At 41.0% G+C, this 23,396-nt stretch overlaps 1 protein-coding gene across 4 annotated transcripts in view; it reads right to left on the bottom strand.

Annotated features, from left to right (window-relative positions):
- The window catches only part of DNAH9 (dynein axonemal heavy chain 9), a 357,462-nt gene that overhangs the window by 213,922 nt on the left and 120,144 nt on the right, over positions 1-23,396 (bottom strand). For all 4 annotated transcript variants that reach the window (XR_011646782.1, XM_058283466.1, XM_058283464.1 and 1 more), the window contains 4 exons: positions 20,456-20,612; positions 13,449-13,553; positions 4,486-4,643; positions 1,538-1,676 (listed from right to left, as the gene is read on the bottom strand). Coding sequence is in view for 3 of the 4 variants with exons in the window: in XM_058283466.1 (XP_058139449.1) it covers positions 1,538-1,676; positions 4,486-4,643; positions 13,449-13,553; positions 20,456-20,612 (559 nt within the window). In the remaining variant the exon portion in view is untranslated. The remainder of the gene's footprint in view (positions 1-1,537; positions 1,677-4,485; positions 4,644-13,448; positions 13,554-20,455; positions 20,613-23,396) is intronic.

The following is a 23,396-nucleotide window of genomic DNA, read 5'->3' on the forward strand; positions in this document are numbered from 1 at the left end:
GAGTGGTTTCTCCATCTTGGACAGATTTCATATGGCTGATAGAGCCCATATTACGGCAGCAAACATCAAAGAAAAAGAATCCCCAAAGGGAAGGCAAATTTCATTGGGAATAACCCAGGTAAGCTTGATCAGCTCTCCTCCCCACCGAGATTCTCCATCCAAGGCATAAATATTGGAGGTGCTCTGCCATGTTTTATTAAGGTATTATTCCTGTGAGGGGACACTGCCCTAGGCAGAAGCCACATTCAAAACCATTGGGCCAATGGGTAGGCCATCTGCCTACCACACGGGAGGTCTACAGTTCAAACCCCGGGCCTCCTTGACCCGTGTGGAGCTAGCCCACCCGCAGTGTTGATGTGCGCAAGGAGTACCCTGCAACGCAGGGGTGTCCCCCGCGTAGGGGAGCCCCATGTGCAAGGAGTGTGCCCTGTAAGGCAAGCCGCCCAGCGCGAAAGAAAGTGTAGCCTGCCCAAGAATGGTGCTGCACACACGGAGAGCTGACACAAGAAGATGATGCAACAAAAAAGAAACAGATTCCTGGTGCCACTAATAAGGACAGAAGTGATCACAGAAGAACACACAGCAAATGGACACAGAGAACAGACAACTGGCGGCGGGGGAGGGGATAGAAATAAATAAATCTTAAAAAAAAAAAAAGGGAAGAAAATGAATATTAAAGAAACAAAAACAAAAAACAAAAAAACAAAACCAAGCAGCAATGAGAAGAATGGGTTGAGTTAATATCTAACACTCGATTCCCAACTCCTAACCTTATCTCATATCCTTTCAGGTAGAGGCCATTTCCTCCAAGGGCTTCCATTGGCCACTGCAGTGCTTCTCAAATAGTGTTCCATTGGGCACTGGTGGTCCATGAGGTGTTATATTGCATTAAAAAAAAAGGATCCCATGGTCAAGTTATTTTGAAAATATGCTGAGCTAAAAAAAATGAACATGCATCTTTGTTGTAGAACTTCTCAGCTTTTATTAGGTTTAAGGGCACAGTGAATCTCTACAAGAAAACTCTTGGGCAGCAGAATTTGCCCAGTGGTTAGGGCATCCATCTACCACATAGGAGGTCCATGGTTCAAACCCCGGGCCTCCTTGACCCGTGTGGAGCTGGCCCATGCACAGTGCTGATGCGTGCGAGGAGTGCCCTGCCATGCAGGGGTGTCCCCCGCATAGGGGAGCCCCACGTGCAAGGAGTATGCTCCATAAGGAGAGCCGTCCAGTGCGAAAGAGGGAGCAGCCTGCCCAGGAATGGCGCCGCACACACAGAGAACTGACAACAAGATGACACAACAAAAAGAAACACAGATTCCCGTGCCGCTGACAACAACAACAAAGCAGACAAAGAAGATGCAGCAAATAGACACAGAGAACAGACAACCGGGGTGGGGGGTGGGGCGGGGGAAGGGGAGAGAGATAAATAAATAAATCTTTAAAAAAAAACAAAAAAAACTCTTATGTGTTTCCCTAATACACTAGTCCCAGAACCCTTGGGAGCCTCTGTGATTGATTTAAGCCCAAGGGAGCATACCTGTTTGGAGAGAAGCTCTTTGCATAACTGGTAAAGGGTGATGAATTTTCTGGCTAATAAACGGGCTTCAATGAATCCTTCTGCCACCAGCATTATTTCACAGATCAACTCGAAGTCTGGAACAACCATTGCACAAGGCCTGTGTGAGAGAGGGACAAGACAGTTTCCCACTCACAGAGACAAAGAGGAAATTTAAGACAAGAGAAATGGGCTTTGATCTCAGGGGAGGCATCTATGAGTGCACAGACTCAAAGAAGGACCTCTGCAATTATTTTATCCAAGAGTCTGATTTCACAGATGAGTTAACTCAGGATGAAGGAGGGGAACTATCTTGCCAAGGTGAGGGATAATGTCAGCAGACAGCGGCCAGGTTGGGGCTTACAATCAGTGAGGCTTATAAAGCAAAAATTAGTCATCTAGAATAAACAAGGGTCTAAGGTTGAGGAATCAGGTGTTTTTGTGTCTTTAAGAAACTGAGACTGTCTCTATTCCTTAGTCATCTCCTTCAAGCTTAGATACTCTGGGCTTAGTCTGTTCTTACTTGCATACAAATATAAATATCTAATGCTGAGATCAAAAGGTAGGTATCTACCAACCCACCCTTACATGAAATTACATAGACAAGGCTTGTTTCCTCCTTACCCCCCCCACCCCGCATGTAACGGTTTACTGAGTTTTCTCTACCTCTAGAAGTATTTAACTTATTTTTATTAATTTATTAGGTATGTAATAGGAGTCTAAGTTTGTTAATATTTGCATTGCTTTCATTGATTTTCCCTTCAGATATGCAATTATGAAAAACATTTCATTCAAGTACATTTTTCCTTTAAATTATTTGTTATTGCATTCAAACTAAAGAACAGCAAAAGAGCAAGTAAATAGGGAAGTGGATTTGGCTCACCTTATAGAGCATCCGTCTACCACATGGGAGGTCCAGGGTTCAAACCCAGGATGTCCTGACCTGTATGGAGCTGGCCCATGTGCAGTGCTGATGCGCGCAAGGAGTGCCCTGCCACACAAGGGTGTCCCCCCTGTAGGGGAGCCCCACGTGCAAGGAATACACCCCATAAGGAGAGCCACCCCACGTGAAAAAAGTGCAGCCTGCCCAGGAGTGGCACTGCACACATGGAGAGCTGACGCAGCAAGATGACGCAACAAAAAAGAGACGTAGTTTCCCAGTGCTGCTGACAAGAATACAAGTGGATACAGCGAATGGACACAGAGAGCAGACACTGGCAGGGGTGGGGGGAAGAGGAGAGAAACAAAAATAAATCTTAAAAAAAAAAGCAAATAAATGCATTCTCAAAATAATTTTGCAGCCCAAAATAAGGTTAAGTGTATAGCTATACAATGGAATGCAATGCTGCCATGAAATATAATGCTGTAAAAGAAAAACAATTAAATGTCACAGGAAAACATTAATAAAAGCATACTAAACTGTGCTCAGTCTGATTACAATTTTGAATACTTTTATACATCTACACAATATTGGGAGGGAAAATGCCAAATGGTTACACTGATTTTCTCTGGACGATGAGACTGGATGACTAGGATTGGAAGCTCTGGGACCAGATACCCTGGGTTCAAACTGCCGTTCTGCTGCTTACCAACTGAATAACCCTGAGCAATTTCCCAAATCCCTGTTTCCTCACTGCACAACGGAGATAAGAACATTATCTACTGGTAGAATTTCTGTGAGCATTAAATGTAAAGATGCAGGTTTACAATGTTTTAAAAACTATTTTTCTGCCCCCCCAATATTCTTTGATGAATATATGTTTCTTTAAAGTTCAGGGGAAAATATAAGGAATGATCCTTATCAAGGTGATAACTCACCTCCATAATTGTTTGTAACACCAGGCTTATTTGATAACACATTTGTGCAAACAAGACAATTCTCACCTCTTGTCAAGACACAGCAAACGTGACGCTCTAAGTTCTTGGTTAAAATGGGACCTGCCTTGAATGAGGAGACACCCAAACCTCTCCTGTGACACTGGAATTTGCCATCACTGGGGTAGCTGGGCTTATGAAAATCCAGGAAAGCATTGTCCCCATATCACCAAACAGCATCAGTTGGGGCTTTCAGTACAAAATTGAGATAAACAGTTTATTGTAGCATCCTACGGCCTATCCTCTCTTAGGTAACAGCTCAGCAGGTGGCAAATCAGAAACCATGAAGCATCCTGCAGTTTTCTCTTTGTTGGACTGACTTCTCTTTTCTGAAAAAAGAATTGAGCCTCCAGCTCCTGCTAGAAATGCATTTGTATTTTCTTATCAAAATAAAGAAGATTTAAAAACATGGCAATATCTACCAGTGGTATGGGTGAAATAAAAGAGGTGCTCTCATGTATTGCTAGTAGGAGTGTAATTTGGTGCCACTCTTTTTAGAAAGCAATTTAGCACTGTGATTCAAGAGCCTTAAAAGTGTTTCTACCCGTTAACTCAGTAATTCCACTTCTGGGAATCTAGCCAAAGAAAATAATCATGCATACAGAAAAAAAAAAAAGATTTATATACAAAAATGTACATTAGAGTATTTTGCATAAATTTTTTAAATGTTAGAAACAGTATTACTATTTAACTAAATTTAGCTATAGGGGACTAGTTAATTACACTGTAGATTATGCACTTAAAAATAATAATAATAGAAAATAAGATGAGATTTATTAAGAATATGTAATAGAAGAAAATATTTATGATGTAATTATGATATATTATAAAAGGAAAAACAAATCAATATAGAGCTGTATGTAGCCCACAAATATAGATTAGAAATGAATTTTAAAATATTCATATAGAGATCAGAACAAAATTAAGCAAAAAATATTACTGGTAAGAGCATTAAAAGTATTTTTTTTAAACTCTACTTTTCTATAAATTCCAAATATATGTCATATTTTTTCAAATAAAGAAACTTCTCTTTGGGGCCCTCACCTAACCCTCACCTGAAGAGTGCCTTGAGGTTCTCTGGGAGCTCCGTGCGGCCGGCATAGCCAGGGTTCATGGTGATGAAGATACCAACAGAAGGATTGAGGCTAATCTCCTCCCCAAGGAAGTTGAACCACTGTTTCTTATCTTTAATTGCATCTTGAATGCTCTTCACCTGGTGAACAAATCAGTGGAAAATGACTCCACTGCAGTCCAGTAGTGGATCATAGCTGAAGTGGGGAATCTGTAGCTATATACACCACAAACACAATTGTTCTGTGGCACACTATTCTGAAGAACTTGCACCCTGGATCCTTTACAGATGGGCACTGGGTGCAAGTCTAAGATAATTTAGGTACCTTTGGGGGATTGAATCATGTAATCCAGAAAAGACATGTTCAAGTCTTAATCAGCACTCCTGTGGTAGTGAACCCATTTGTTAACAGTATTTGTGGACATGTTAGAGTGATTCAAGGTATGGACTCATTTGTGAACAGAATCTTCAAAAATCCCATTTAGGTGTGGCTAAGCTGAATCAGGGTGTGTTTTAATCTGTATTAAGTGGCCCTATAGAGAGAAATTCGGACACAGTCAGAGAAAGCCACAGGACATTGCCATGTGACAAGAGGCAGAGATGTAAGTCAAGGAACCCCAAGGATTGTGGTAAGCCAGCACCACCAAAATGCTTCAGACTCTAGGAGAAAGCAAGCCCTGACTATACCTTGATGTTGGACTTCCAGCCTCTAAAACCATGAGACAATACTTTCCTGTTGTTTGAGCCAAAGCAGTGTGTGATGTTTGTCATAGCAGTCCAGGCAAGCTAAGACAGCATCCACATCCACATATAGAACAGTGGCTAAGAGGATGGGGGTGAACAGCAAACAGATGCTTAATACCCTCTGCGAGTTGTTTTCCTTTTCGCCCATTTTAGTAGATGAACTCATTTGATCCTCATGATGATCCTTCAAAGTGGGAGCCCTTTGTTATCATTAGCACCGTTTCTCTATGATAACATGGAAGCATTGAGTATTTACATAGTTTGCCCAAAGTTACGGGGCTACTAAGTGGTGGCATTGGGATTTCAACTCAGAATAGATTGATGAGACTGTGCTCTGAGCCACTGCGTGATGGATGTAACTGGTGCCTACCTCATGGGCTTGTTCTAAGGAATAAACGAGGTGACACCTCTAAAGAGTGTAGCACATAGAAAGCAGCTAACATGGGAATTGGTGATATTAACACCATCATCCCAGTTATGGTCTCTGTCTGGGTTTAACAGTCACTCCCCAGACTGTATCTCTAGAAACACAGGTTGAGGGGGAATGTTGATCCTTTCATGGATGGAGCATCCATCTGTGGCCAGACGAGATAGCCACAATGGCAAAGGCAGTCTGGGGTCAGATCCAGAAGGGCTATCAGTACCTTTCTAAAGAGGTTAGACTTTTTCTCAAATGTGGTCTGGAACCAGAGGGGATTTAAGTTTGATCTCATTGGACTTATATTTCAATCACTCTGATAGCAGTGGGAAAAGTCATGGAAATGAAATTCAATGATTTATTTTCACACCTTGGGCCTTTGGGAAAACATGCGCAAAATGATCAATAGCAGGAGGGAAGAGAAAAGTGATATGCTTGCATGCTAGTCTACAGCTTTGCTCAGCCAGGACCCAGAATGCTCTGGATAGTTCTAGCCTCTCAGAGTTCTTGCAAGCAAAGCTTGAAAACTGGGGTCATCTTGAGGTTTCGAATGAGTCTCTATCATGTCAATTAAATCCAATATGCTACAATAGCCAAGGGTAGCCTAATTCTGTGAAGATCTGTAAGAGAGAGAGAAAGGGTGAGTGGGTGGGTGGAGAAACACTGAAAGAGAGAGATAGAAAGAGACAGAGGGAAGGAGAGACATTGAGACACAGAGAGAGATACATGCATAAGCACACAAAGCCAGAGAGCCAGAGAGAGCCAGAAAAAGTGACAGAGCGCCTGGTAGAGAGAGACACACACACACATAAAGAGGGAGAGACACTGAAACAGAGACAGATAGAGAGAGGAAGAGAGAAACAAAGAGACACATAACACACACAGAGAAACAATAGACACTTGGACTCTCTACTACTGGGCAAGCCTCTCTCCAATGCCTGGAAGTGCAGGCATTTGCTTGCCAGGACACGTGACAGTTCTACAATTAGAATTCAGTTCCCTTCCCAAAGTGAAGCTAAATGCCTGAATACATTTGAGCTCACAGCAATTAGTTTAAGATTGAAACTTCTTTTTCTCCATGCAGAATATCAATGCCATACTGGTAGGGGCAGTCTCCAGCATGCTGGCTGAATAGATGAGTTCTGCTTGCTTTCATGGTGTTCACAAGCTCAGCTCTGCCACGGAGCCTCTCATCACCCTCTCACCCTGCAAGTTATGTGAGTTGCAAAGGCTGAACTGCTACGTGGTCACTGGTTTCCTCTTTCTTCTCCAGTCCTCCCATCTATAAAATATATAGAGAGAGTTTACTCTGTAATGGAGTGGAGAAGGTGGTTTAATTACCATTTACAAATTGCTCTGATACCTTTGGGCTAAAGCTAAGGTGAGAGCCAAGGACCCTTTCTGTTGCTCAGTCTGACTCAGCATTCCCTCCTGCCACATGGCAGCCCAGAAACCTCACACTCAGCAAGAATTTATGATGCGCTGTAGGATTGGAGGCATCTGTGCTTTTATGTAATAAGCATAGGGGGTCCTTGAGGAAAAGTGTTGAACAGATTTGATGATGCAGTTTATGTTGGAGCACCAGTGCTGATAGAAGGTCCTGTTAGTCTGGTTTATACAGGACATGAAACCGTTTGCCTGAATTTCCTCACTGCTTTAGCAATTCTCCTCATTGCCCCTTCTCTTCCCTCTTGTCGCTGATCATTTTTGCACATGTTTTTCCTAAAGAGTGATAGAGCTGAATGAGGTATGAGGAACAAACCATTGGATTGAATCAGTGGCCAGGGCCTAAGAGGCCCCGAAAAAGTCCAGGTCCTGGAAGAGTCAAGAGGTCCCTCAGAATGCCAGGAGGAGAAGCAGGTGGACTAGGATTGTAAGGGTTAAACTGGAAGCCCAGTCAGTGGAGGTGCATACCCCTGTTCTTACTCTTGGGGTCCATTTCTTCACTAAGGACACATCATTTGGGGTAATTTTAATGTCACAGGGAATAACCACATTTATTGAGCTCTTGATATGTACCAGATGCATTCTGTGTGTGTTATATGAATTATCTCATTAAATCCTTTCAATAGTATATGAGATAGGTGGTCTTAGATTCTCATTTCATAGATGAGGAAATGGAGGCAGAGACAGTTAAGAAACTTGCCCAGGATAACTATGCCATGGTTATGTAAGATGGGGACATTAGAGGAGACTGGGAGAGAGATATATGGGAACTGTCTGTATTATTTTGCAACTTTTAAAATAGGTTTAAAATTGGTTCAAAAGAAAAAGTTAAAAGAAACTTGCCTGATGACTGACAGTTGGTAAGTGGAGCAACCTGAATTTAAAACCAGGCTATCTGTTGCCAAAGCACATGTTTTTAACCACTTCCCTAAACCGCCTTCTTCCTGAAGGAACGCTGTGACAAATACATACTAGTCTCTCATCAAATACATACATTTTCAGAGTAAGTTGCTTGACTCTGAATATAATCATGTTTATGATTTAGAGACATAAGTTTCCACAAAATAAGAAAAGGCATTGTTGCCAACCATTTTTTAAAAACAAAAATGGAAAGCTAAGTAGAAACCAATATTCTCAATGGAGGGTGATTTTGCTGACCAGGGGACATTTGGCAATTTCTGGAGACATTTTTGGTTCTCATAATTAGTGAGGGAGGGTGCTACTGGTATCTGGTGGGTAGAGGCCAGCAATGCTGCTAATATCTTACAAGGCACAGGACAGCCCCCCACAACCAAGAATTATCTGGCCTAAAACATCAATAGTGCTGAAACTGAGAAACCCTGATATAGACTAAATACTTTACCTATGAGGAAACTGAAGCCTGGCTCCCTATAGAATTCTCACTCTCAAGTTTGTTGAATTTAAGAATCCTGTGGGAAGCTTTAAAAAATATATACTTGTTGCCAGGTCATATTCCAGACCAGAATCTTTGGGGGTGGAGACTATGCATGATTATTTTTCAGGATACCTAGGCAATCCTAACATCCATCCAGGATTGAGATTACTGTGCAAGAACAGAGATTCTCCAACTTTATTGTGCATAGGAATCACTGGGGATCTTGTGAAAATACAGATTCTATTCCAGCAGATTGGAGAGGTGCCTGAGAATCTGAATTTCTTACAAGTTCCCAAGTGATACTGATACTACTGGTATAGTTTCAGTAACATTGAGCTAGATGATACCACCCTTGCCTGTCATCCCCACATATCTACTCTCAGGATATTTGATGGCCAATTAAATGTCCTTACCACTGGACCACACTGACTCACATCAATTTCAGGGCCCCCCAACTTCCCTGCAACCACTTCTCTTCCCAGCCTTTTGGAACTTATTTGGAAATGGAATTTATTTTTGCTTTCTTATATTTTAGGTATTTGTATGGGTTTTACTTCTAAGATGATACTAACACTTGTATGTTGCATGACAGTACTGATTTCAAATCATCATTTCTGTTATCTCACAAGCCATGTGTATTTGGCTGACTATGGTGTTTGATTTCTGCTTTAAGATCAGAGCGCCATTTTCCCCATCATAGACTTGAAGTTGGTGCTCACGGAAAGCTCTGTCCCTGTGTCTTGTCCATGCCTTGTATTGGACACACTCAATGAAGCATTAAAATCCTACTATCTATCTGCAGGTGACATATTTTAAGGTGGTCAGCAGCAGCCCTATGCTGTGAATGCTCTCAGCTTAATTCTCCACACCTCTCTACCTTGCCCATTTGTTGTAGGGAAGTAGCCCACTTGTGGTCCCCTGAGGTCATTCTCTTTTCAAGCCTTTCCTTCCAAATGCCCTGTGTTTTTAAAACCCTGTCTGGCTTACTGCATGCTTCTCTCTGCAATTGCAGATTGGAGCCTGCTGTCTTCAGGAAGTGCAACCCACTCATCACTTTTTAATTTTTTTTTATATTTTTGTGCTTTTAGATTAGACCTTAAGTTCCTCTATAAAGGGTATTACATTGGAAGCTCTGTTGGCTCTGAGACTCAAGCATTTGTTTGATGCCTTGAGTTCTTGGAACCCTGCCGTGGTGGGCTCCCAAGTTCTTATTAACTGATCTGCTGCTTCTGGCAGCTTCCTTTTCCAGCCGAGCATACTAACAGAATTTGCAGGGAAGGAAAAAAAGTGGCAGGAATGCCTGGCCAGAGAGTGTGGACGGGGATAAGTGGCTAGAGGGGCAGGATGGTCCTGGTTGCACATGTCCCTGGGCCCAGATCATCCCAGGCCTAAAGACCTGCTTAGAAGAGTAATGGCAAGATTCTGGAAAAAAAGTTAATAGTATCTTAAACATTTAAAGAATAGCAGAGTAATTTCTCAGAGTTGCCACACTGTTTTGCTTTTTTTAAAATATATATGAAATTCTGCTTGACCAGTCTTACAGAAATAGGAATATATCCATCTATAAGGACACTGAAACATAATCACTTTGGTTGAAGTTACTGGGAAGAAAAGCACAGACGGGAGAGGAATGGAAAGGAGGAAAGGCAGAGGAGGAGAGGAGGAGGGTGAGGGAAAAGAACTGTCAGCAGCTGGTACAGCTTCTGAACCAATATGCCAGCATGTATTAACATATGAATAATTAAGTGCAATTTTCTCCTGAGATGGGTATATGGTTTTAAATGTTTCCAGCCCAGATTTTGCACGGGCTGTTGTCATACCCTTTCTTGGGGATGTCTCCTTAAGGGTTTGTTCCTAGACTGGGGTATGAAAGCAGCAGGGAATTCCAAGTTGCACTTACTTCTTTCTTTGGAGAAGCAAAAATGAACTGACCTTAGAGAACCCATTACTGACATTGTGTTAGGCAGTTTCAAAATAAGGCAAAGTCAGTGTCTATTATGTAGGGCAATGCTGTTGAGCACTGCTTCATCTTTAAGGGTTGGCCCTGCTGGAAAGGAGTGAAGGTCTAAAGGAAACTGGTAAGACTAGGGTTCCAGCTTCTCCTTTCCTGTCCCATGTATCTCAGTAATCTATTTCTCTTCAACCCATTTCCTTCAGTGCTCATATAAAAATGATAGTCATCACCATCATCATCGGATAGCTATCACCATCCTCACCATCACATCATCATCACCATCATCATTATAATCATCACTGTAGCAGTCTGATATTACTTATGAATGCCAAAAACAGATATTGGATTATGTTTGTGAACTGGTCTGTTCCTCTGGGCATATAAGGCTATACTGGATTCAGAGGTTTCACTTTTACTTGATTAAATAATGATTAAAGCTTTGATTGGGCCATGTTAGTAGGATGACAGAGAAAATGACATGGCAGAGGAGAAAGTTAAGAGTTTTGATCCCAGAGCCCATGAATTAAGCACACAGAGAAGCAGATATATGAGGAAGGAGAGAAGGCTCCATTAGACACTAGCAGAGGCCCCAGGAAGAGACCAGCCATTAGCCTGATAGTCTACATCTGGCCTTTTGGAGAATGCAGAGCGGCTGAGCCAGGAGAGAAAGGAGCCCCTGGAGAGAGACAAAACTTATCCCAGCTTACAGCTGATATTGGAAGAAGCTGGAACCATGGAACCTTAAGAGGAAGAGAAAGCCTGAACCCTTGCAGACACTGGCAGCCATCTTGCTCCAACAAGTGGCAACAAACTTCGGTAAGGGAAGTAACTTATGCTTTATGGCCTGGTAACTGTGAGCTTCTACCCCAAATAAATACCCTTTATAAGAGCCAACAGAGTTCTGATATTTTGCATCAGCACCCCTTTGGCTGACTAATACAATCACCATCATCACCACCGACCACCATCATCATCATCATCACCATCATCATCATCATCACCATTATCATCATCACCATCACATCATTATCACCATCAACACCATCGTCATCATCAACACCATCATAACTGACTAGCATTTATTGAGTGCTAACTATCTGCAAGTTTTGTTTTTAGTGCTTTACAAACATTAACACATTTAGTATTTATTATATCCCAACAGGTATGTATTATTGACCCTTTTTACATATATGGAAATTGAGACATGGACTTGTCCAAGGTGACACAGCTAGTAAGTGGAAGAACCAGAATTGAACACTGGTGGTGTGGTTTCAAAGCTTGCACACTAACCTTACTTCCCCCACCTCATTGTCTGATTAACCACACTCTACAAGAATCTTTCTTTAATCCTAATTACATGCGGAACTTGCTTACACAATCTATGGAACCTAGACAGGGTTTATGCTAATCCTAATATAGCTTTCTCACTGCCTCCCATCTGCTCTTCCACGGGACTTCTTGCAGGGATACACCAACACGGCCCTCTGGCAACCTCCTGGCATTGAGCACCACACTGTAATGCCCATAGGTGAAGCTATTCATGATGAATGGTCCTGGACTTATATGAGGGCAGTCACCACAGCAGGAGCTGCCATCTGGCTGGTGAGATAAGAAAATGCTGGCCCTCCAAAATCTGTAGCAAGCAACCAGGAACTCTGAGGGAGGCCTGTAGGTTCATTTCAAGTCTTTGCAGTTCCAATTAGGACCACCTTGAGAGATTCCTGACTTGACTTATGACCACCAATCTTCCAACTGCTCAGCCCTTACTTAAAACTGCTGCTCAAGCATCAGGTTAATTTTTCCTCTTTAGAAATCCTCAGGGGTTCCCTGTCCACTACTGAAGATGTAATATACATCATGGCATTTAAGTCTGTCTACTGTGTGGTTCATACCTACCTCTCTAGCCTTTTTCACCCCTAGTATTTCTTCCCCTTTAACACCAGATCTGCACCTGGACAATGTGGGGGTGCTGGATTCAAACTCTAATGTTGCCACTTGCCAGCAGTATGCCCTTGGAAAAATTACTTTTCTTCTCTGATCTTCAGTTTCTTTCTATATAAATGGGGATAATAGTGGCTCCTGGGGATGGTGTGAAAAAATAAGAGTTGATATATGAAAATCACCAGGTAAAGAATGGATTATCAACAAAGGTTTGTTCACTTTTCCCTTCCCTCCTGTGTTGCCCCCACTGTCAGTGGGATCCTTATGCAAATTCAAATCTACTCCATTTTTTTAAGGCCTGGTTTCAAGATGATGCATTGGAAAGTCTTGTCTCATTCTGTGAGTCAGAATACAAAGTACTTACTTCTATAACTTTGAGAAGTACTCATGAAGTCAAGAACTGAAGAACTCGTGTGTCAAGAACTCAAGTGTTTGAGGATAGGGACCATGTCCTATACAATTTGGGACCACTTCAGCATGGTGCTTGCTATGTAATAGGTGTTAAATAAATGCTTTCTGGATGACTCAAAAAATAGGTATAATTCATAATATTCATAATGAATATCATAAATATTCATTCATGAATATTTATGCCATAATCCCAACTTTACATATAATTGAGTGAATTAGGCTGAAACAACTTGCCCCAGAATCTCTGTGAGGAAATGAAAGAGCTGAAATTTAAGTCCTGGTCTATTTTCACAGTCTGTGTCCTTTCTGCCATTTTAGTTGATCCTTTCCACACCTCTGTAAAAAAGGTAGGATAATTATTCTTTATTCCCATTTTACAAAGATGGAAATGGAGCCCCACAGCTAGTAAATGGATCCAGCTTGGTGGTGTGGCTGCTTTAGGGATCTTGCAGGACACCCATATCTGAGGAGAGTCTCTACCTGGGCCTGATTTTAGAGTATGGACAAAGAGGAAAAAAATGATAAGGGCAAAAGGGGACAGGGAAGTGGAAACTGGGGAGAAGGTGAAAAGCAGAGTATGTAGACTTCGTGTGACATGAAGCTCACCAGCCTCCCACCAATTTCCAGTCCCTATACCTGCACTGCCACCACTGACAGGACCTCCACGGAGATTCTGTTAAACTCATCAAAACAGCCCCAGGCACCAGTCTGAGCAAGGCCTTTGTAGATGTTGCCGCAAGACTGCAAAGAAATGTAGAAAGATTAAATTACCAATAGCACTTAGCTTATCGATACATGTCTCATTCATTTTCCATCTTCTTTATTATAGATACTTCCAGTTCCCAAAAGACCACTGGTCAGAAACTCCTATTAAAATTTCAAGAGCAATTAAGTTTTTGATGGCTATGGGGTACCAACCTAAGTCACAGGGTAGAAAAGAACCTTTTCAAGACACTGGGACTAAAATCCCTTTAAACTGTCATCAGTGTTGTATTACTGTTGATTCTGTAGCTTTCAAAATCTCAGGAAATGAATAAAAGATTATTTATTTTTCTTGTACCATACAGGCAGCAAGCTTTCCATTCAGCTTTAGGCATGAGTTGATGGAAAAGTTTATGGCTATATCTTTAAACCCATCCCAAATACCCAAGTTTCTCAGAGTGATATGGAGCTAGAGCTGGTGGCAGGGGGTGATAATGTAATGTAATAGAAAATAAACTACAGGTAAATCTTTTTAAATGAGGGCAAGGAAAGATTTTCAAGGGGCAGAAACTATTTCTGCCCTTTGAAATAAAAACCATTCTGAGCATTCCATGTGAACTAGTAAACCATGGAGCAATACAAGGGGATAAGTTAATGGGAGATACTCTCAGAACCATTGGCAAGGAGGCATCATTAAAATGCTGGGAAAATATGCAAATAATGGGAAAGTCCTATTCATGTACTTTTGACCATCAGTTTTAGCATGACACTAGACATAGGGGCCTCGATCCCACACAGGACTGTTTATGTGTGTGTGTATGTATGTGTGTGTGTGTGTGTGTATGTGTGTGGTACCATGGCGAGGGACTGAACCCGGGACCTTGTACATGGGAAGCAGGTACTCAACCATTTGAGCTGCATCCACTCCCCATCTCAAAGAGCTTTTCATTTAGGTTGTAGGGAGTAGGTATACAAATAAAACAGGTAAAATACTTCATCAGCAGTGGTACCAATGGTTAATATAGATCTCAAATGTTTCATGGTATTCTAGAGCAATCAGCTTTGCCAAAGAGGTGAATTTAGGTGGTACAACAATTCCAAAGTTTTTTTCATGGAACACCAGACCTGAAAGATGCTCCTTGAAGAAAGAGTTTTATGATAAAGCAAGTTGGGAAACAATGACACTCTATAACTTATTTTTGGAAATTTGGAAAGTTTATTAGCATTTTAAAGGTACTGAGAAGTCCTGCAACAAGTAAATTAGTTGACTTTGTTATATAATTTGAATTTTTTTTTCTCCTCATGTAACCCCTGGTTTTCTCAGAATATACACTGACAAATACTGGTATAGAGACAAGAACACAGGACTAGAAGTCAGAAGTTCTGGGATTTAGGTATTTCACAGAAATATATGTTTCAGAACTCACATTGGGAAATGTAGGCCTAAAGGAGAGTGGCATCTGTATTGGAAGAATGGAAGGGAAAAGGCATTCCAGGAGGAGGAGGATTGTGGACAAAGGATGAACAAAATCATGATATATTCATAGAAACATAAAGGTGACATTTTGGTTGGAAAGTTGAACTACTCAAGAGAGTCCTAGTTATAAAAAGCCTTGAATGATTATGAGGGATATTTGGAAGTTTGCACAATTTTTTAGGAGAATCAGCCTGACATCCATATAGGTTTCTACATGCATGTGGAAAAGACTTTAAAAATAGAGGGAAGAATAAACCTTTCCTTTTTTTAAGCTTGTTGAATTGATTACACTATTTCATCAACAAATACTTATTGAGCGTGTTCTATGAGCCAGGGTTCATTCTAGGTCATGAGAAATCAGTTATGAACAAGCCCTTTTCTTAAGGGGCTTACATTCTAGTGTGGAAAACAGACAATGAAAAAAAATCTGAGAGTGATAAGCCCATGAGGAGTTTCAAAATAAGGGTGATGTGGCTCCTTTAGGTTGGGTAATCAGGGACAGTCACTCTGAAAAGTTGATATAAGTTTTAGGCATTGTTTTTGTGTTCTTAACATTATTCCATTTAGTTTTTTAGAAAATCCTACAGATGGATGTTATATACATGAAGAATATACAATATATACCTAATGTATATTAGGCAACCTGTTAAATGGCACAAATACTTAGTGGAAGATTAGGACTCAAATGACAAAATCCATGCTTTTCCATGTTAATAGGGCTTTGAAACATTTTTAAAGCAGTGGACTCCTTTATCAAATGGAAACCCAATATACATAAAAAAAAAAAAAGAGTTTGCATAAGTGGATGCTTGTCATCCCCCCATCTTTCCCCTCAAGGACCCGCAGCAGAACCCCAGGACTCTCCACCACCCCATTTATTTACATGCCCCCACCCCCACTTCTCATGGTGCTATTAGGCTGTGGTATAACCTTGCCAAGAGTTGGTGAGTTTCTAGGCTAGGATAAGTGCAATGAGAATAAGGTTAAAAGCTTGGAAGTGAGAGACATGAAGAATTAACATTGGTGATTGATTAGAATCACGGAAGGAAGGACATAATAAAGATGTTTTAAAAGTTCAACCCTGGATCACAGGGAAAATGATATTGATGGGAATGACAAATCAGACAGGGAAAAAGATAGGAAGTCAGCAGTCACTGCAGATGAGAATGTGAAGCAGAGTATGAAGGAAAAGCATCTAAATAGAGAGGACTAGACATTGGGTGAGACTGGAAAATAGATTTAAAAGTCATCCGTGTACGGTAGAACTTGAAATGATCAAAGAGAATCATCAAATGAGATCGGAAGGGCAAGATCAGAGAGTTTGGAGGAGAATTGGGGAAGTATAATGTTCCAGAAGTCAAGAGAGTAGGGAGTCTCAAGAAAAAGTGGTATTCTATAATGTCAGTGCTACAAAGAAGTAAAAAAGAATTCCAAATACATTCAGGTTCAAAATCATTTGATGTTTCAGCAATAGCCTCTCCAAATTGAGGTCAAGGGAGAAAGTATTGTTGCTATAATATAAAGAATGTCTCAGCACTAAAATTGCAGCCATTTCCAGAGAAAGCAACTAGTTTTATGGGTTTTCCAGGCTGTGCTAACAGAGTATAGCAGTAACTTCCCATTTTCTCAAGACTCTACTTTGTTCTTGTATTCCACCCAATCTTCCCTGCATCCCCCAGTCCACATGGAGTTAAAAAGAAATGAAATCCCTTTCTAGAATTCCAGAGGCAGAGGGGATCTTGAGGGTCTGTGACTCCAGCCTAAATTCTCCCTTAAACTCCTCCTCTGCTTCACCACTCAACCACCTCCCATATTCTCTTGGTATCATTTACTCTTTAAAAAAATTAAACCTTTCATTCTTTCCTTTACCTTTCTTTTTTTTTTTTTTTTTTTTTGAATTGAACTCTTTATTATATTGAAATGTTGCTCTTTATCCCTTGTAATTTTCTTTGCTCCAAAATATTTTTCTAATTTTTTTTTTGATTTTTTTTTTTATTGACTTTGTAATAATATTACATTAAAAATATATATGTGAGGTCCCATTCAACCCCACCCCCCCACCCCCCCTCTCCTCCCCCCAACAACACTCGTTCCCATCATCATGACACATCCATTGGATTTGGTAAGTACATCTTTGGGCACCTCTGCACCTCATAGACAATGGTCCACATCATGGCCCATACTCTCCTCCATTCCATCCAGTGGGCCCTGTGAGGATCCACGATGTCCGGTGATCACCCCCGAGGCGCCATCCAGGGCAGCTCCACGTCCCAAATACGCCCCCACCTCTCATCTCTTCCTGCCCTTCCCCATACCCATCGTCCACCATGTCCACTTTTCCCAATCCAATGCCACCTCTTCTATGTGGACATTGGATTGGTTGTGTCCATTGCACCTCTATGTCGAGAGGAGGCTCAGATTCCACATGGATGTTGGCTTCCTTTACCTTTCTACTGCTCCCTCATCTGGCTCCTTACCTCACCTCAGGTTTGAATGACTGCAATGTTCTCACTTAAAAGTTTCCCTCATTCTGGTCTCTTACTTTCTCAATTCAGGTTGCATCTGCTTGCCCAGGGACTCATTCTTTAAATACCGTTTTTATCATGCTTCTATTTCTATCCTGAAGTCTGCAGGGTATTTCTGTAGCCCATCACTTCAAGGTAAGATCCTTTCAGGGCTTTTGGTCCCTCCCTTTCTTACTCAGTGTCATCATCCATCTTCTGTTGTCCCTACCCCGTCAGGTAGCTTGAGTAGTATTTTCATCGCTCCATGTTTATTTCTAGATTTTTCTCTGGAGAAATTGAAGCAGAATATGTTACTGTGATACATCAAATGACACCTGGTGAAATGCATACAGTTCTTGCTGACTTCCACTGCATTCCTCTACTCATCCCAGCCAGGCTCTCAGAGAAGAGCTGAGGGGTGAAGTCAGAATGGGTGTAGGGGAAGGATATCTACTGTACTTGGAACTTGGTCATGTCTTTAAAGCTGACATTTGAATGGGTTAGCTGTATTAACTGATGTGGAGACAGTGGCCATGGGAGTTACTGAGGGCAGGAAGAAGGAAGAAGAGGTGTGATATGGGGGCATTTTCGGGCCTTGGAGTTGTCCTGAATGATACTGCAGGGACAGATGCAGGACATTATATATCCTGCCATAACCCACTGAATGGACTGGGAGAGAGTGCAAACTACAATGTAAACTCTAATTCATGCTGTGTAGCAGTGTTCCAAAATGTATACATCAAATGCAATGAATGTGGCACACTGATGAAAGAGGTTGTTGATGTGGGAGGAGTGGGGGGGGGTGGGGACTAGGGGTATATGGAAACCTCTTATATAAATTTTTTAATGTAACATTTTGTGTGATCTATGTATCTTTTTAAAAAAAGGATTAAAAAAAAATCCCATGTTTGGCACTCATCCAAAACTTAAACAGCCTCAGCTCTCATGTACTTGACAAAGTCTTTCCTCCCAGAACACTTGTGTGGCTCTCCACCTCCTCTGGAATGTTTTGTTGATCACACATTAGCACTCAGGGTTATGCTGTCTTGTATCTCCCCTAATTATTTCATATGTTTTTCTTGTCTCTCCAAATACAATGCAAGCTTCATGGGTTATCTCCCTCTCTCTGTCTCTCTCTGTCTCTGTCTCTCTCTCCATCCATCCATCCATCCATCCATCCATCCATCCATCCATCCATCATCTCCTCCCTCGATGCCCACCACATGCTAAGAAATAACAATATATTAACTTGATTACTGTAAGGCTTTAAAATAAAAATTCTGATCAGCTGGACAATAAAGGGGAGAAGTTTACAAGCAGTTTAGTGAGGCGATTTGATCACAAATGTTATTTAGTGGCTATGAAGGGATCATCTTCTTTTTGATGTGTTTCACCAGACCAACTTGACATTGTTCTGATCTGTCTCTGTGTCACACGACTAAAGCGTCCCTCACAGTTCAAACAAACCAAGAATAGACTCCTCCTTATATGCCATCATCTTAGAGCAATTGGTGGAGTCAGGTTCAGTGATTTGTTTTGAAAGTCCTCAGTGGTTTTGAAAGGCCTTAGTGATCCTGGCCATGGGGCCAACTCATCTCTTGTTTTTATGCTAGGCATAACTTTGAAGAAATCCATTGTTGTTTTTTTCAATTATTATGTGACATCTTACACACTTAAATGAGTGTGTCCTCCAGAATGTTTCCTTCAGGAAACTATCCTTATTTCAACAATGCTACCATTCCTCAACTATAGAAGATTCTAAAGACTTGAAATATTCTTTAAGGCTGATTTATTTCTGTAAAGGGAATAAAAATATTTTTTTCTCAGGTTGACTTAAATAGAAACATTATCTTAATGTGCTCATCCATAAACTACCATGTTCGAATTTAAGGGATGCACACTATTGGGAGGACAACTATTTTGGGTCCAAATTCTCATTTGCTAGCTTGCTATGAGAAAATATGGCACCATAGGATCCTGCTCCTCTTTGCAAAGCAAAATTATATATAAGAGAAATTAAAGTTATAGAAGCTGAATCTCATTTAAAGAGTCCTATATATGATAACTGCAAGAGCTCTCTTGTGATCTCTAAATTTGTTTAAATTAAATTTATCTTAACATCAATATAACATGATTTATAAATATGAATATTTAATCTAGTTAATGCAATTATTTTATTTTTTCCACTCTAAATTTATTTACATGCCATCTTGTTTTTAAAAGGGACTTGAGGTAGTTTATAAAAATACATGAAATAAAACAATACAAAAACAATACAAATATAAGGCAATCTGTTATGAAACCTTTTTAATAAAATAATCTGTTTTCTAGCTAAGAACTGACCTGTTGGGACTTTTGTTTCTCTTACTTTCCTCTAAAACAGAGAACCTGGAATACACTAGTGCTCAAAAAAATGAACATTTATTTGCCTTGTGTTTGTCTTTTGTGACACATCTTGCTATGAACAGGGGTTATTCTAGTCTACTTTCAGAGCTTATACCTCCCCTTATAGAACATTCTGCCCTTGTAGATAATCTGAGGGATATCCAGTTTTTTAGAATACTAGTTTCTTTATATCAGCCACTTAACTACTTTTCTGTACTTCTATATCAAATAATGAATTAAGGACTTTGGATATGCCAGTTTTTCATTTTACAGATGATGAAACAAAGACCTAAAAGGTAAAGTAACTCATCATTGGTCATACTCACTAATGGAATCACAATCTATGCTCTGTGGTCCCTTGTCACATCAGTGAACATCTCCCACATTAGAGGGAGATCAAGAAGCTTCAGGGGTCAAGGATCCTCAGGTCTACTGTGAAGGATCAAGCAGAACACTTCTCCTTGTCTGGGCTTGGGGGTTCTGGGGGAGGTGGTCAGGGTGGCATGATTAAACACCACCCTGGTTTGGGATGCCACCTGGTTTCCAGTACCTCCCAAAGATGAGTTAGCTTGTACCTTGTAGTCCATCTGCTCTGAGCAGTTAAACACATAGACCATGATGCCCAGCGCTCGGCCCAGGTCCTTGGTGGTCTCCGTCTTGCCTGTGCCTGCAGGTCCTGCTGGAGCCCCACTCATGGTCAGATGTAGAGACTGGGTGAGGGTGATGTAGCACCTGCCAGACACAAGAGGGCACAGGTAATTTTCAACTGGCCCAATGAATAGCTCTGGCCCTGCTGAGTCCCCTGAGATAGAACTGAAGTCCAAGGCCATGTGTGGCCTGTGGAACAAGTGATACAGCTTCTGTAAAGGAAAGCCCAGAGGCACCCACTCCCATCTGTTCCCCATAATGCAGAGAGAACTTTCTAAAGGACAAATAAGATCATGATTTTCCCACCCTAAAGAACTTCAGTGGCCTCTGCTAGGTGCTTATTGGCTTCACTTCTCATCACCCCCCTCCCCCAAGTCCTAGACTCTTAAGTCCAGATGTACAGAACTTGCCTGAAAGCCTGCTTTCCCCTATCTCTCTTCCTCTCACCTTCCACCCAGTCCCCAACCCTTTAAACCTACATGGAAAACATTACCCTTCAATCTTGGCCTAGGTAATGCCTACTAAACTCTCAGGACTCATATTTGACATTATTTCATCCAATGTGTTTCTGAATTTCTCCATACTGGGTTGAGGAGCAGATGTCCCTTGGCTGAGCTTCTTCAGCTTGCTCTACTCCATTTTCTATGAGATATGTCATATATATTTTCCACATATATATATATATATATCTTCATAAGATACATGAAGGTAGAGCTATATCTTATGTCTTACTCATTGTTTCATCTCCAGAATCTAGCATCAGTCTGGATGTATACAGCCCCCTCCATATATGTATTTTTTGAGGTACTGGGGCCAGGGATTGAACCCAGGAACTCATATGTGGGAAGCCAGCACTCAACCACTGAGCTATATCAGCTCCCTTAAGTTGTTTTTTTTTTGTTTGATTGCTTGTTGTTTGTTTTTGTTTTTTTTAGGAGGCACTGGGAACCAAACATGGTACCTCCCATGTAGGAGATGAGCCCTCAACTGCTTGAACCACATCCACTCCCCCCTCAATAAATATTTATGAAATAAACAAATGAGCCAATGAATAAGTGTATCAACCATTCAATCAATTTAATTCTTCTGTGGCTATTTTCACCAATGATACTAAACTCAGCTTCAAGGTTGTTTCTTAGGCTTTTTAGAAGGAGTTATATTACCATTTAGTCTCAGTTAAAATGTACCTTTGGGTGATAAGCACATGAAAACGTGCTCAACATCACTGATCATTAGGGAAACACAAATTAAATTCACAGTGAGATACCACCATATACCTATTGGAATGGTTGTATTAAAAAAGACAAGACAATAACAGCTGTTGGTAAGGATGTAGAAAAATTGGCTTCCTCATACACTCCTAACAGGAATGTAAACCGGAACAGGTACTTTGGAAAATGGTTTAGCTGTTTCTTAAAAAAATTAATCTTACCACATAATCCACCTATTTCCCTTTTATGAATTTCCCAAGAGAAATACAAGCACATGTTCACACAAAGACATATAGGAATGTTCATAGAAACATTTTTATCATAGTAAAAACCTGGAAACACCCAAATGTCTATCAATAGTGAATGGATAAACACAATGAAATGGAATACTATTCAGCAATAAAAAGGAATGGAGTACTGATACAAGCCACAAAATGGATTTCAAAAATATTACGCTAAGTGAAAGAAGCTAGATGCAAAAGATTATGTAATTATCCCCATTTATATGAAATGACCAGGAAAGACAAATAGAGACAGGTAGCAAATCAGTGGTTGCCTAGGCTTGGGGTGGGGGTAGGGATTGACTGCAAATGAAGTGATGGAACTATTAAAAAAACTGGATTGTGTTGATAATTGCACAACTCTATATATTTCTAAAAATCATTAAAATGAAAAATTATAATGGGTGAACTCTAAAGCATGTTAATTATACCCTAACAAAACTGCTAAAAAACATGCCATTGGCCTACTTTTTAAATACCTAGCAAATTAGAACATAGACTCTTAACTTAAAGTCTGGGAAGGGTAGGAGATGTTTGAGGGGGGCCTCTGGAATTAATTCTCTGCTTCTGTATTTGATGTCTAGAATTGTTCATGCCAGCAGGTGACTGGGTCTCCATGGGCTCCATTAAGATCAGAACCAAATGTTTTTGAAAACACTTGAAGTGAGCTCCCTTGTCCTTTAAATAACTGCAGAATTCCCATATCTATTCAGTCTTTTGAAAAGGGAAACCCAGGAAGATAGTTTCCCCAGCCAGAAAGGAGAAGTGTGCAGGATTAACATTCCATCTCGATTTTTCCAGTATGATTTATAAGTAGACGCTGACTATCAGGGGCACCCAGTTGCTTTTAACCACTGGGCAAGGTACGCTCAGAAAGCCACTTCCCTTTCCCTGTCAACAAGCTTTTCCATTACAGCCATTGATCTTTGGGCACAAGACAAGGCTAGTCAGGGTTAAGGTGAAAAGCTGTGTCTTGCTCAACTTGCTCAGTCACCTGATACTAGGTAGTAATGCATCCCTCCTCCCTCAAACACTAGCCAGATCCTCATAGGGTTGTTTGTGCAGCCTGAACTGCACCTGCTCTCCTGGGCTCTGAGTTTCAGGCTATAGAGCCACCCTGTGCCTTCTACCTCTCCCAGTCTCAGGGTTCTTCTAGATTCTAAAACTAAACTTCTGGAATAGCTGAGTCCTGACCCCCAACAGAATCTCCATCACACTCTCCCTCCCACCCACTTTCTGTCCCACTGCTGCCTCTTCTGTTGGCCAGAGGACAATCCCAAGGGATCTTCTCTTTGGAGATGCTGGGCTCTCAAGGAATCTTGTTAAGTTCAGATGCGCAATGCATCATAAAATAAAATGCTCATAGAAAACTTGAG

Source organism: Dasypus novemcinctus, chromosome 21, assembly GCF_030445035.2.
Source record: "Dasypus novemcinctus isolate mDasNov1 chromosome 21, mDasNov1.1.hap2, whole genome shotgun sequence".
In the NCBI taxonomy this organism is placed as follows: Eukaryota; Metazoa; Chordata; class Mammalia; order Cingulata; family Dasypodidae; genus Dasypus; species Dasypus novemcinctus.